Source organism: Lichenostomus cassidix, chromosome 1, assembly GCF_008360975.1.
Source record: "Lichenostomus cassidix isolate B80296 chromosome 1, HeHo_3.0, whole genome shotgun sequence".
Lineage (NCBI taxonomy): Eukaryota > Metazoa > Chordata > Aves > Passeriformes > Meliphagidae > Lichenostomus > Lichenostomus cassidix.
In genome coordinates this window covers 84,405,388-84,419,569 of record NC_139479.1, presented here as the reverse complement: position 1 = coordinate 84,419,569, position 14,182 = coordinate 84,405,388, and the positions used below count along the sequence as shown (strand labels likewise).

General features: G+C 42.7%; 1 protein-coding gene across 2 annotated transcripts in view; it reads right to left on the bottom strand.

Annotated features, from left to right (window-relative positions):
• NARS2 (asparaginyl-tRNA synthetase 2, mitochondrial) overlaps positions 1-14,182 on the bottom strand; it is a 49,390-nt gene that overhangs the window by 22,340 nt on the left and 12,868 nt on the right. For both annotated transcript variants that reach the window (XM_085066264.1, XM_085066274.1), the window contains one exon: positions 10,809-10,909. In XM_085066264.1, the coding sequence (XP_084922390.1) occupies positions 10,809-10,909 (101 nt within the window). The remainder of the gene's footprint in view (positions 1-10,808; positions 10,910-14,182) is intronic.

The window sequence follows — 14,182 nt, the reverse complement described above, 5'->3', positions numbered from 1 at the left end:
TGACTTTCAAGGGGCTTGTTGACTGCACGATACCTAAAAGCAACCAAAAATAGTTAAAAACCCCCATCCTCTTATTGCTCCAAGATGTCAACCACGGTCAAATGCTTCATAGTCAGAGATCAACTTTGTACTGCAAGAATAAAGCCTCTGTGTGCCCAAGACAGAGCTTTTGGAGAGGGCAAGTGCAGAACAACTCCCACAAGAACCAATTTATGCCTGTCCTCAGCTCTAGGCACTTGTACACAGAGAACCCCCTGTGTTTACAAAACAAACCATTAGCACTGCAACTCTATAGACTATCCCAAGGTGCTCATAAACAGTAAGTGTAAGAACTTTGTGTTGGCCTGTAGAACCTAACATCAGTGTTGGGCTGAATTTGCCTGACCCTTGAAAGAAGGGAAAAAACACCACCACCCCCACTGCAACCCCCCTCCCCATCAAATAAACCCCCATCTGCAGGGAGGGAAGGAATCATTCATTTCTCAGGCTAACTGTAAAGGGAAAAGACAGATACAAGTAACTGTGAGAACTTCACCAGGATCCTGGGACCCTGGCAAAGGGAAACCAGCCAGATGTCATGCTGGCAAAGCGATCAAAGGAGCACAGTAAATGCAAGTCATCTGGTAACAGCAATGTAGCACTGACCAGAGGCTTGGACATAACAGAGAAACACAGCTAAAAATACATACAGTCACTGTTATCAGCTGTGTGTGAACGATTATTTTCCATCCAGGCATTTATATACTGTTTACTGTGCCCTGCCATTCAAGATATTAAGCAAATGCCTGCTATACAAATCCAGCCTTTATTTGTATTTCATCTGCTGTAAAAAACATATCTGTGATTTGATACAGTGCTGTATCACACTGAGCATGTACAGATATATCAGAAAACAGGGATGAGAGTTGATTCTGCTCCGATTTCATGGTACTGAGAGCAAACCCAGTCATTTTGTTCTGAGTGCATTCAGCACCTAGCACAATGAAGCCTCAGTCTAGGGCTGTAACTCCTATTCTCTGTGATGCAAATAATCAATCATTTAACATTCCCAGACCTCTGCAAGACTTCCAGCATTTAAAAATAACTTGAAAATTCTGGCTAAGTCTCCAAAAGTGCCTAGGTCAGTTCGGGCTGTGGGCACTCAAGAGTCTTTAACAAAAAATCAGTAGTGCTAATTCCTCATCTCCAACAAAAGCACACAAACAGGAGAGGAAAAAAAAGCTCACTAATCTGTTGAGCCTTTTTTCTTAGCCATTACAGGCAGAGCAGTAATGTCTGCAACACTGTCCTTGTACGTGCTACCAAAGAACACAAGAGAGGCTTTGAAACGAGTCCCTTTGCAGTCAGCCTTGCCTAGATCAGAGCTCTGGACAGCAAGCCCGAGTGCATTTATGCAGTTCACAGTCACTGCCGGGGTCGACACTACAAGAAGGCACAGAGCTGCTTAATTAATTGCTCCCTTTCTGTGACTGTATTTCACTCTGCCCAGTTCTCTGGGAAAATCTGAGAGCGTAATGTGAATGTGGAGGCCAAGAGAATACCCACGGCACTCCTTCCGACACACTGAAATGTATCAAAAGCCAGAGTCCCATCCCAAAACGCTGAGCTTGCTTGCTGCAGCCACTTTTAGCTACAGGCTCTCAGGAGTCCCTCTGGACACCAGAGCAGTACCTGGAGGTGTTGCTGGGCACAGCATCCTCTGCATGGATGGTGGAGGCTCACTGCTGCACAGGCCACACTTGTGTTCTCCACCCTATGAACAGCCACAAAGGGGGAACATCCCCCCTTTCACCTTCATTTCACACACTACTAAAACAGCCTCCAGAAGCAGCCACCTTTGGGAGCTTTCTGCCACGCAGAATGAAAGCTCATTTCGTTTGAGTTCGTTGACATTTCATTAAAGAGGAAGTGATAGAAACCAATAGAGAAGTAATAAGTATCCATGCCCAAAGCTGCTTCAAATCATTCTTTTAATTAAAACTCATGCAATGTTTGTAGGCCTCAGTGTCTCTGCCTTACTGGCAACTTTTACGGTGCAATCCAAATAGAATTAATTGTGCTGATGGTTCCCAAGCCAGGAATGGATTGTGCTCCTTTTCCGAGCCAGGACTCCACGCTGCTACCGAGGTAATAAAGACTTATTTGTGCGGTTGAACCAAGGGAATATAACTCTGAACAAGGCTATTAATCAAGAAGATGCAATCCCTGCACAGTCAGCTTACAGCCAATGCCAAGGTCACACCACACAGTAGTGACACAGCTGGAGGCAGAAGCTGGTTCCTGTGACTCAGGGCTAAGTACTAAACCACACCAGTACACACAGGGAGCAAAGATGTTTTTCAAAACTTAATCATCCCAGGGATTCCGACTGTAAGCCATAAAAATACATTGCCAACATGGCAGAGGCAATCATTTTCATGGTGCCCTCAGTGTCACCACAAAATACAATGTATGTCTACGTAAACACAAGTATATTGATTACTCTGGCAAGGTCTGCAGGGATGAGTTAAACTGAAAAGTGACTTGTGCCAAATCTCACCTTTGGCCGTGCTAAATGAAAACAGCATGCGACCCTTCAACACAGTATGTTCCCCTGCACTATAATCCACCAAACCCTCCCTGCCATACACCAAAAAAAAAATCTAGATTGCAAGAAAAATCTAGAAACAGTAACTTCTAACCCAAATACAAAACACATGATATGAGCAGAGAAGGAGAGAACAGCAAGGTGAAGGTGACCCTAAAACCCAGGAGTTTAGCTTTATCTACCTATTGTCCTTTCCCTCAGGAAGAGAAGAAGTTAATAAAGTGAGCCATCTGATTTAATTCCACTCTGCTCTGGCATGACAATATTCATTTTGAGCAGGGAGGACCTGCCTGCTCCACTGAAATAAGCAGGTGACTTTGCTCAGCTGCCAGGAGACACCATTTGGCTGCAGTGCTTGACCTGAACATGACTGGGATTGTTCAGGGATGCTGAAATTTGTATGCTGAAAAATGTTCTGGCCCCATTCAGAAAACCACACACATAGAGATAACCATTCAAAACATCAACCCAACGTCTCCTGGGTCTAGTTTTTGGAGGATCTGGAGGCGCAGAGCTCCCAATGATGCTAGCAATGTGCAGGTGCCCAGCATATTTTGGAGAAGAAGTAGAATATTTTATATCCTTGAGCTGGACAGACTGTTGAAAAATACCTGTCTGAGTTGGACAGAAATACCTGCATTTTAACCCCAGTGTAAAAATAATACTCCCATTACTATTGCTTGGTGATTTAGATTTTGCCCCATAATAATGCACATTTCTGTTAAAAAGGCAGCAGAAGGGACTGAATTTTACCCAGAAAAAGGAGTTTTAAAAGACTCCTCCTAGACATGCCATTTCTGCCTGCCCTCTGGGCTAACACAGATGAGAAAAGCTGCATCTTGACAAGGACTGTTGTAGCAATATGTGAGGCTCAGGCCTGGGCAGCAGAGCTGGTGTGCTGAGTGCTGAGGTTTCAGCTCATGCTGTGATGAGATGGGACTGTACTTCCTTTTGTAAGCAGCCAAAAATAACTACATAAATTTAAAAAAAAAAAAAAGAAAGCTGTCTAAGTTCCCAGACAGGGACTGGGAAGTGCCAACTTCCCCCTGCAGCCAGTCAGACTGAAGCAATGCAGCAGTTTCTCTCGCTGCAACCTCCAAAGGGCAGGGATGCACTATGTCTGCGAGGTTGCATGTGCACAGCACCCTCCTGCCATGCTCCAGGACCTGCTCTCCCCTTGCCACAGCCTCTGCTCCAGCTTCAGCAGCACAAAACAGAAGATGGGACAAGGATCCTTCCCAGGTCATCCCCCTCTGCTTGAATATGAACCAGGCACACTTGAATAATTAACAACAAAGTGACCCATATACCCTAATTATCTGGCAAAGCATCCAGAAGTTTGTTTATTAAACCTCGCAGCAGAGCTAGACACTGGATTGTTAGTCTACAGATGGCAGGAGAATAGGGGAAAAGTGAGACAAAGGACGTAAGAATTACTCAGAGCCATATAAGTCGTCTGCTCCAGGCTCAAAGACCTCATCAGCCTGAGTCCTCCACCCTTTTATGCAGCAGTGTTGTACTTTATTCTCAGTGGAGTCTTGCTTTGTCCTAGTTTTGATATTATTGTTTCTAATTAAAGTCAATAAAATGACCGATTAGCAATGAAAACTCAAGCTGGGTTGATGAAAGCCACCGGAGTGGTTGAGCATTTATTCAAAGAACCATTTCCCATGCTCTAGCTAACAGAGATATTCTGCAAAGGAGTGATACAAAATGTTTCAAAGATTTAAATAAAACAGGTAGCCAAGATGTTTTTCAAACTTAATCGTCCCATTGACTCCTACTCTAAGCAATAAAAATACATTACCAACATGTTGGGGGGGAACAGCTGGGTTAAATCTTTATCCTTTCAAAGTGGAAAAAACCAATGTTCTCTAGAAACTGCTTTATAACAGCCATGAGGAAGATATTTAATTTTAACTTTTTTATTTTTCAGATGAATGCTGGTTTTATGAACTCTGCAAGTATCAATCACAACAAGAAAAAGCATCAATGGGTGCATTACTGAACAAAAGGAGTCACGGTCCAGGCCACATTCCAAAGTCTGGGTGTAACTATTTAAAACCTCCAAAGCCTCAAATTCTACAAATTCTACCTAATCTCAAATTAATCAACTGTATAAAAAAGATTACTAAAATCTATATGAAATACAACATGTTCCAGCTGACGACAACACATATCTATATTCTATTCTACTTCAGGACAATGACAGCAAATTGAAGAATTTCAGGGCATGCGCTAATGGATTTGTGCAGCTATTTTAAGGAAAGCTGTGGGAGCAAATCGGGATGAAGCTGCCTGACTTCACATCTCATCCTGGAGCCGCTTCCTGAGGCATAGGGACTCCCTGAGAAGCAGGAGCTGCAGCCTGGACACACGGCAGGTTCATGCTCTCATAAGCTATCAAGTTTGCCACGGCGTCGGTTTGCCACTGACGGTCAGCTGAGCTGCCCGCAGGCTTCTTGCTTGCCTCAATCATAAAGTAAAACAAGTTTGCAGAAGTCACCATGAATGTGGCTACTGTGGCACAGGAACATGTGGGCAGAGGGTTGTAACAGCCCTATTGTCACTCACAAAGCCACAGCTGCTTAAACCCCTGCAGCTCTCACAGTGTTGTCTGGGCACACAGATGAAGTGGAGCTGCAAGACCCTGCATGGCTGCTGCGTTCTCCTACCACTGATTGGAACAGGGATGATGGGGTATTCTGAGAAGCTGAAGGGACTGTGCCCTGGATTCAAGACAGAAACATACTAGTTTAGCTTAGCTTGCTTGTAAAATGAGGACCAAGAATTTCAGCTGAGGACACCTTTTCACCAGATGAGCATAAAACCTGTTCTTCTCTTACTACCTGCATTTGATTTTTACGGCAAGGAGATCACACAAAGAGCACATCGTCCAAGACTGCTGGGATTGCATTCAGCCCTCCATCTGAGGATCCCAGAACATGGCTGAACTGCAGCTATCCTGAGCACACACTCACCATGCTTGCAAGCAGATTACCTGCCTCCCCCTCCCAAAAAAGTGGAGAGGAAAAAAAGGACCAACAGGATATCCATGTGGACTGTAAAGCTCCAACCAGCCAACCAACTCTAGACTCACTGTTGTACCTACAGAGTTCATGTATTTGGCCTCCCAGTAATACAAAGTCACTAACAATCACCGCAGCAGTCATGAACCAGACTGAAGCATGCGGTAATTGATTAAAACCAGACATGTCATGGTTGCTTTTTATAGATCCAATTAAGTGTCAGCCTAATTAATGGAAGTTAGTGCACTAATTATAAGAGTCTGCATTATGAGTCAGACTCAAATAAATGTTGTGCAAGAAATGTCAGAAATTTTTTTCAGACAACCAAGATAAATAATTACATTTATTTTTGTTACTTCTTAGCAACAGGAATGTTATACAACTGGACATCATTCCTGCAGCTGCATTCAGAAGTATTTAAAATTGTACAGTGTAGAGCAAATATTTGTTTAAAGACAATGCAATCTGTTTCATCATTAGCAAGTCGTTTTGGAATCAAATTTTAAGAGCGTGTGTTGCCAGACTGCTGAGAATGAAGCCTCTTTTATGGAAGGCAGCCTCAAACACATCTTTTTTGAGCTCTGCAGTATTTTCTTGAACACTAAAATGACAGCTCTCTCTCTCATTCTCCATCCTCAATGCTTTGAAAAAACACCAAAGTACTGGCATTTTAAAAGTGAAATCAGTGTGACTTCAGTACCTTCTGCAGACAACAGGAAATTCACTGAGTTCAGCTCTCTACAAACTCAGGCAGATACAGCCAAAATGGTCTGGATGACTGACATGTTTTTTTAGGCCCTCTCTGCAACCTGCAAAACCAATTGCAGGATTGCAGAAAATATCTGGATTAGGCAGAAGAGCAGCAGAATACATGATGGTTTAGAAATCAGGGGGATGTGCTTGAGTAGAGGGGGAGTAATTATACTGCAACTAAACCAAGTTTGATAATTAGGTGTTAGCAGGCAGAAGTCAGTATGAAGGGCTGAGATTTCAAGTTAGCAGGAAAACACAAGTCCTGGGGATGCTGAACTGAAATTGAGCTAGAGAGATAATTCACCAAGATGGTATTATGCATGAGATAGGTGGAGAGGACAATGAGAACAAAGGCAAGAAAAAACTTAGAAGAAAATTACTTGGGTTGGAAGGGACCTCAGGAGGTCATTGGCCCAGTCTTCTGTTCAAAGCAGGGTCAGCAAGAAGGCCAGAGCAGCTCAAGGCTCCACCTAGCTGCATCCCTGATGAAGAGCACAAAGTTTCTCTGATCAATGTTTTCCATTGCTTGACTGATTTGTTCATGATTTTTTTTCCCCGATAACGTCCACTGAGAACTTCTCTTGTTTCAACTTCTCCCTATCCCCTCTTGTTCTCCTGTCATTCACCACTGCAAAGAGTGTCTTCCAGAAAACCTCCTTGAAGGTCCTAACAGGCTACTAGATTGCCCCTCAGCCTTTTACCTATTTCCAGGAAACTTCAAGAGAATGTGAGATGAACAAAAGAAGAGAAACCCAGTGAAGGCCTGATAAAAGAAACAGGGCTAAGGAGGGCAAGGAATGAGGAGATAACTTATTCTGCCATATAGGGAGGGGATAACTCCCAGAACTTTCAGAAAAAGCAATTCTATTCAAGCTCATGATGCAAAAGGCAGAACAGACAGTGCCTGTGATGAAATTTGGCACAAGGTAAAAACACTGATATAAACTATATCAGTGAAAATATCCTGAAAATATCCTGAAAATCCTGAAAATATAGGAGCAGGCACAGCCTGTGGGAAAGCAGAAGACAAAATGTAACTGCAACCAGCGAGCTGTACTTTTTGACACTTGGCTTTGGCTTTTTCCAGTATGCCTCTGAATCATCTTCAGCTGTCACAGACTCTCCACAGCACAGTTCAGGTCCCCAAAGGGGCCTTTGTCCTCACCAGAGGATCGGGGGGCAAGGAAATACCACATGGACTTCACAGCAAACCAATGACATTTAAAAGCAGATATCAGGGCACAGACAGTCCTACACTTTCACCACACACACTGGTTACTGACTCACCGAACCCTGAGGAGACTGAAGGGGAGAGCTGTATTACTGAATAAAGACTTTTCTGGAGGCCTTAAAAAGCCCATAGATTTACAGCAGCTGACAATGATTCAGACACACTGAGCAGACAACCTAGATGCCGTCACTGCTAAGATGAGGCACAATGAAATGAGAAGTTGTGCCAAGTAGGCCGTTTGTGTCACTCCAAGAGACAAGATGAACTCCCCTGACCTTGCTTTCAATAACAAGCACACACAGCACTGCAGACAGTCAATAAACACAGGAACATCTCTCTCCCCACTTTTCCTCAAAGAAAAAAACTCAGGAGCTATAAATGGCTCGCTGTTCTCTCCTGTGATCAGAAATAGCACCCCAAGCAACCCTGCCATGAAACAGAGCCCTGGACAGCACACAGGCATGGGCACTCAGGTGATAGCACATGAACTCTCAGCAAAAACATGAAAGATTTGATTCCAGGCTCATCTGGTAAGTCTTCATACCTCCCCTTTCCAGCCTTTTTCAACCACAGCCTGGAGGTTGCTCATGAGTTCTGTAAAGCTAAAAGCTAACCCCAAAACCACCTGACTGCCTACTTGATCTTCTGCTCCCTACTACATACACCCCCATGGACAAATTCCTACCATACCTATTCCTACTTCTCATACCTATCCTGCTCCCCCTCTGGTTTCTAATGGACTTCTTCAGGATCTGTTTCTGTCTCCCAAGTCCTACAAGTCACAACAGAATATGGGCCAAGACTGGATGGGGAAGATTCTTCTCTGCATTTCTATCTTGGTCTCCTCCCATAAATTCTCAGGGACAAAGTGTTCTTGAGAGCCTTACGATTGCAACATGCCAACGTTATATTTAAGCTAAACGTGATTTTTCAAGAACAGATTGTTTTATGGACATGAAGAATTTAGTCTAGCTAGAACAAAGGGTAAATTTCATGGAATCAAATCCAAACCAGATAAATCTTCACTGTTTTTCCTGCTTTTTTTATTGGGAAGACCAGAATATTTCCATTTTGGAGACGGAAGACTCACTTTTTACTACTCTAAGACTGTTAAGGGTGAGTGACAAGTCTGTCAAAGAGTTTTCTCTCTTGAGAAACAGGGTTTCTCAAAGAGGGTTTGGTCTTCATTGACACTGAATTTTCCCAGTAAATTAACTAAATTAGTACATTGAGCAGCTGGAGTGAAATAAGCCCAAACCCCCTTATCTGAAGGCACATTTTACTGAGCACTTGCAATGTGGATTCTCCCCAGACCTGGTACTTCAGCCAAATCACTGCTAGCCAGCTGGTACAGCCTGTCAGAGACCAGATCTCAGGTAGATAGCACTGCCATTGTTTGCCACCTGCCAAGGAGGCTCATCATGAACTTACAGAGATGTTAAAAACACTTTTCAAGTGATTGGTTACTGTCCAGTGGAAACCTCCTGAAAATGGGAGGGATAAAATCCCAGCTTTAAAAAAATGTGAACTTGAAAGATGGGCCTTTTCATATGGGACTTCTGACTTGTATTTCTTGTAGTATTTACTGTCCATGCCTCATATGCAATGCTGAGAATCAGTGCTGGGGTTTTTTATGTAATCACTGTTGCACAGTTTAATTGGCTGCTGGTAAATAGCTGCGGTGAAATTGTTCAAAGGGCAATTTTTGCATATAAATCAAAACATAGCTATTTTTTCAGAAATCTCTTTTCTGCCTGGCTTGTTTTCCCTGAGAGCCACAGTCTCTTCTCAGACCAGCTTGATGTCTGTGATACGCTGACATACTCAAGCTAGATGTTCTTGACAGACAGGATGTTTCTCATGTGGCGCCCTGTCTGCTGTGGCCAAAGCACAGGTCACTTGGCAGCCAAAGACTGGCATCATCTCAGATATTAGCAGAGGAAAGTCAGTGAGGAAGAGGTTAGTTTAACTGGAGAGGGGGTTATTTTTGGTCCCTAGAAGATGGGATGACATACATTTGTATGTGTTCGAATCAACTGACTATCATGCATTGTGACCTTTACTGAAAAACATAATTCCACAATTTAAATAAGCCCAGAGAAAGAATATGGATTCTAATGGTCAATCTGAAGTACAATCTCACTCTATTACATCAGTCTGCACCCCTTAAATAGTACACAGCCTGCTCTAAAATAGGGCAGAAAGCTAAACTGGGCAGATGCAAGATCTGTCTGGTAAATACTTTTTGCATTGATATCATTCAGATGCACCTTGCTCTCTAAGGATGGATAAACAAAAAAAAAAAAAAAAATCAATGTTCTTCAGCATGCAGTATATTACAGCTTCACATTCCTATTTTACAGTAGTGTGTTGCTCTTACAGGCATTTTAAATGAATCCAGGGCCATCTAAATTTAGATAAGCTGCGTTTATTCATAATGGAGCATAGCTGTTCTGGGAACCTGCTCCTTTTATTTTTACTTTATTTAAGTACACCAAGTTTCTGAGGCTTGCAGCTCAAGTGGTATTGAGTCCCTTCAGTCTTCAAAAATAAATGAAGCTCTTCTACATGCAAAAGCACTGTGGTGATACATCACACAGCATTAACTCTGTAGATGCTGTGAGACCCTCCAGAGCATAGAATCATTGAATGGTTTGGGTCAGAAGTGACCCCAAAGACAACGTTGTTCCAATCCCCCTGCCTTGGGCAGGGACACCTTCCACTATCCCAGCTTGTGCAAAGCCCCATCCAACCTGGCCTTGAACAAATCCAGGGATGGGGCATTCACAGCTTCTCTGAGAAACCTGTCCCAGTGTCTCACCACCCTCAAGTAAAGAATTTCTTCCTAATATCTAATTTAAACCTCTCCTCTTTCAATCTGAAGCCATCCCTCCTTGTCCTGTCACTCCATGCCCCTGTCCAAAGTCCCTCCTCAGCTCTCCTTTTAGGCACTGGGAGGTGCTCTAAGGTCTCCCCAGAGCCTTCTCTTCTCCAGGCTGAACAACCCCAGCTCTCTCAGCCTGTGTCCACACAAGAGGCACTCCAGCCCTTTGTCTAGGCTGGCCTCTCACCCCCCATCATCCAGCCACAGCCACTCACTCCATTTCTGGCAGATACAAATGGCAGATATCTAATGGATACCAACAGGGCAAAATTACCAGTTGGGAATATCCCATACACAGAGACAACAACTACTCATTTTGCTCACCCTGCCATTACTTCCAAATGGAGCTGGCCAGAAACTGTCAGGAAGGCAGGCACATTGAAGAAATGGGTCTTCTCTGCAGATTCCTTCGCCTCGCTTGATGTCTGTAAGTAAAAAAATGAGCAACAAGTCAGATTATTGGTGTTTAAATAAAAAGCACAGAACCCATCTTATTTTCCCTCTTTTCAAAGCATTGATTTTCACTTTCCTACCAAGATGAACAGAGAGGAGGAAGGGAAGAATCTCTATCATTTGTAGTTGAAGCTTCATACAGCATTGCCCTCAAAATTCAATTTCAAGCCTGATGAGAAAATGGAGGAGTGCTTTCTGTGTCAGTCCCACTGACTTCCAGAAAAAAACTTTTAACACCAGTGTTATTTTCTTTTCATGGGGAAATGAATTTGTTTCCATTGGAAAAAGACAAACAGTAATAAAAAAAAGAGAATGCAATATCCTCTTAAGACTTGTTATTCAGTCTTCAAAAATATCACAACTGAAACAATATTAAGTTGGAGACACCACAGCATGCATATTATATAGGCACTGAAAAAGAAATTGTTTCATTTCAGCTTTTGCATAGTTTTTCCAGGTCATCAGATATTTTAAGCATAAAAATCTACAAGTAATGGAAAATTTAGCAAGTTCAGTGTTCCATTATGAAAAACCTCAAAAGAAAAAAAAAGTCCCAAGAGACAATGGGCACTGATTTTTTAAAAGACACACAAAAATTCAACTGAAAACAAGAATAACCTTTAATATTTACTGAGGGTGTCAAGTACTAGAACAGGTTGTCCAGAGAGGCTGTAAAGTCTCCATCTGGGGAGATACAAAAAACTCAGCAGCAGAGTACTGGGCAACTTGCTCCAGCTGACCCTGTTTGAGCACAGTGAGATGGATTAGACAATCTCTGGAGGTCACAGCTCTGTGACTTTTAAAGAAACATGAAGATAAATTAGATTTTGTTTCAACATCCTGTATATTTCAATGTCATCTCTAAGCTTTGGAGGAGCCAAAAGTTCAGGAGAAAAACAGAACGGAACTTCAAAGCTAATCTGAGTCTGGCTGATCTACATTCACTTCCTAACAAAGACCTTATTCTGAAATAAGTTCGAAATATCCACTTTTCAAAGTGTAGTTCCTAGGAGTTATGCTAAGTGTTGCTAGCTCAGCTAAGTATGCCATTGCCTCCAGCCACCCCAACTTGCCCTGTCACAGGGAGCCTTGTTCGCCAGCCTTTGATAGCCTACAACCTGCCATTTTTCTTAATAAGTTTGAAGGTGTTGCTTTTGTTCTCAAAAAGCTCTGCTGCTCATCACAAAGATAAAACAGTGACTTCCAAAAACCTCAGATCACAAGGCAGTTTTATCTCCTCACAGCATCACACTAAAGAAAAGAGCAAGCTTGCCTTGTTCCACGGAGATCAATGAAAATATGACAATTTGTGGCTGTAACCCCAGGACTGCTTCCTTTGCTTCAGAGGTTTTGTGGTTCTAAAAAAACCAAACACCAAACTCCAAGGATGCAGAAGCAGGCCCCTATTGTTTTCATCAAATAAACCCAGAGCATTTGCTCAAAAACACTAAGGATATTAATAAACATCAAACATTCACATCCCACAGAACCACAGCCAGAACACTAAAGAGAAGAGCCATGTACCACTGGTTTCTGCTTCCCTGCAAGCTTAGTTCAGCTACATTCCTTGTTTCCTCAGTGAAAAATCCCACCTAACCTTGTAGGATGCAACTTCTAAACAAGGAGAAAGGGACAAATTGGAAGCAAGAAAAGAACAAGAAATAGCCACAAAATCTCAACATTTCCCCCAAATCCACAAACAGGATACAGCTGTCTCCAGGAGCTGGGTGTTGTTTTATTTATAATGACTTTGTGTCATTTTTCATTCTCCAAATCTGATGTGATCTCGGAGAGACAGAGGGAAAACAGAAACACACGGTAAGTGTCTGGAGAAAGTGAGACAATCTACATCTCAACTGGCCTTCTGAAAACCTGCAGCCTGTTTGAAAGGTCACTGAGATGTATCTCTGCACTGTGAGCAGCTCCTGGATGGCTTCTGACAGAAGGTGAAGAGTAAACACAGCAATATTTAGACGGGATTTTACTGCCCCATCACCATGCAATCACCTTGCCTCTCCACAGCTGCCCACTTGCTCTCCCTCATCCTGAGGCACAATACTCAATACAATGGGTGTTGTGAGACGCAACACAGCTCATGCAGAGAACTTTTCTATGCAGGAAAAATTAAATGCCTCCCTTTTTTTTCCAGAAGGGACCCATTCAGTAAGGGCAGATTCCATAATTAGCAGCTGCACATTTCACAGGTACAAATATCAGCTAATCCACGGGAGGTGCTTCCTCCACTTTAGACATTCAAGCACAAGCCAGCCAATGTACTCAATCTGTGCCCCAGATTCATGCTCAGCCTTTTAGATCAAGCTGGCTTCTTTATTATATGCAACTATAGCCACAAGAAAAATAAATGGTAGGAGACACAATCTCTTCACTTCTGACACTGGGTGAGACTGGTTTTCATGTCCATGACTAGCAAAACAAAGCAACAACATTGTGGTGATGTTATTTCAAACAGATGGATGCTTCTCCCACTTCCCATCCCCAAAACACAGACTTGATAAAAGATTAGGAGGAGAATTATGGGTTTTCTTTTAAGAGCTCTTCATTCCAGAGCTGAAAACTACCCAAATGACAATGGCAGAAGAGGGAGGGGGAGTCTGTATGAAATATCTGGGTGTCTCAGAGTAAACGTCCTATAAACATACTAGTATTTGACATCAAAGGCTTTTTTATTCTCATTCTAAATACAAGAACAACTGGATTTAATACCTGTTTTGTTCTCCATCTCCTCAAATGTCTAATGATTTAATTTAAAATTATTCTCTTTGATGTCAGTCTTGTATTAACTTCTCCTTGAGGCAATTAGCTTCAGGAGAGTACAAACTGTTTGATTCTGTCTTACACCCTGCGCAAGTCAAAAGCACGAAGGGATCAGAGACTTGAAAAGCTCATAGAAATCATTGCTGTATCTCTAGTCCAGGCCCACACCACCAAACTGCTGCAGCTTCCCAGCAACACGTTTTTAATCCAGATTTGCCCTCTGTGACACTGCATTATAAACATGATGGGATCTTCCTTTTTAGACAACCCCTGCACAATTCCTAATTTCCAAGAAATAAGTCCTTCTTGCAATTCCAGTCCTAGTTCTGATCAGCTGGACTTGCACTGAGCAATAGCAGCTGGTTCTGCTGAGACAAACATCTCATAAATATGCACTGGAATGCATAACATCTCATAAATATGGACTGGACAGGCGGATATGAATCAGGTAGAAACAAGCAGAAACTGGG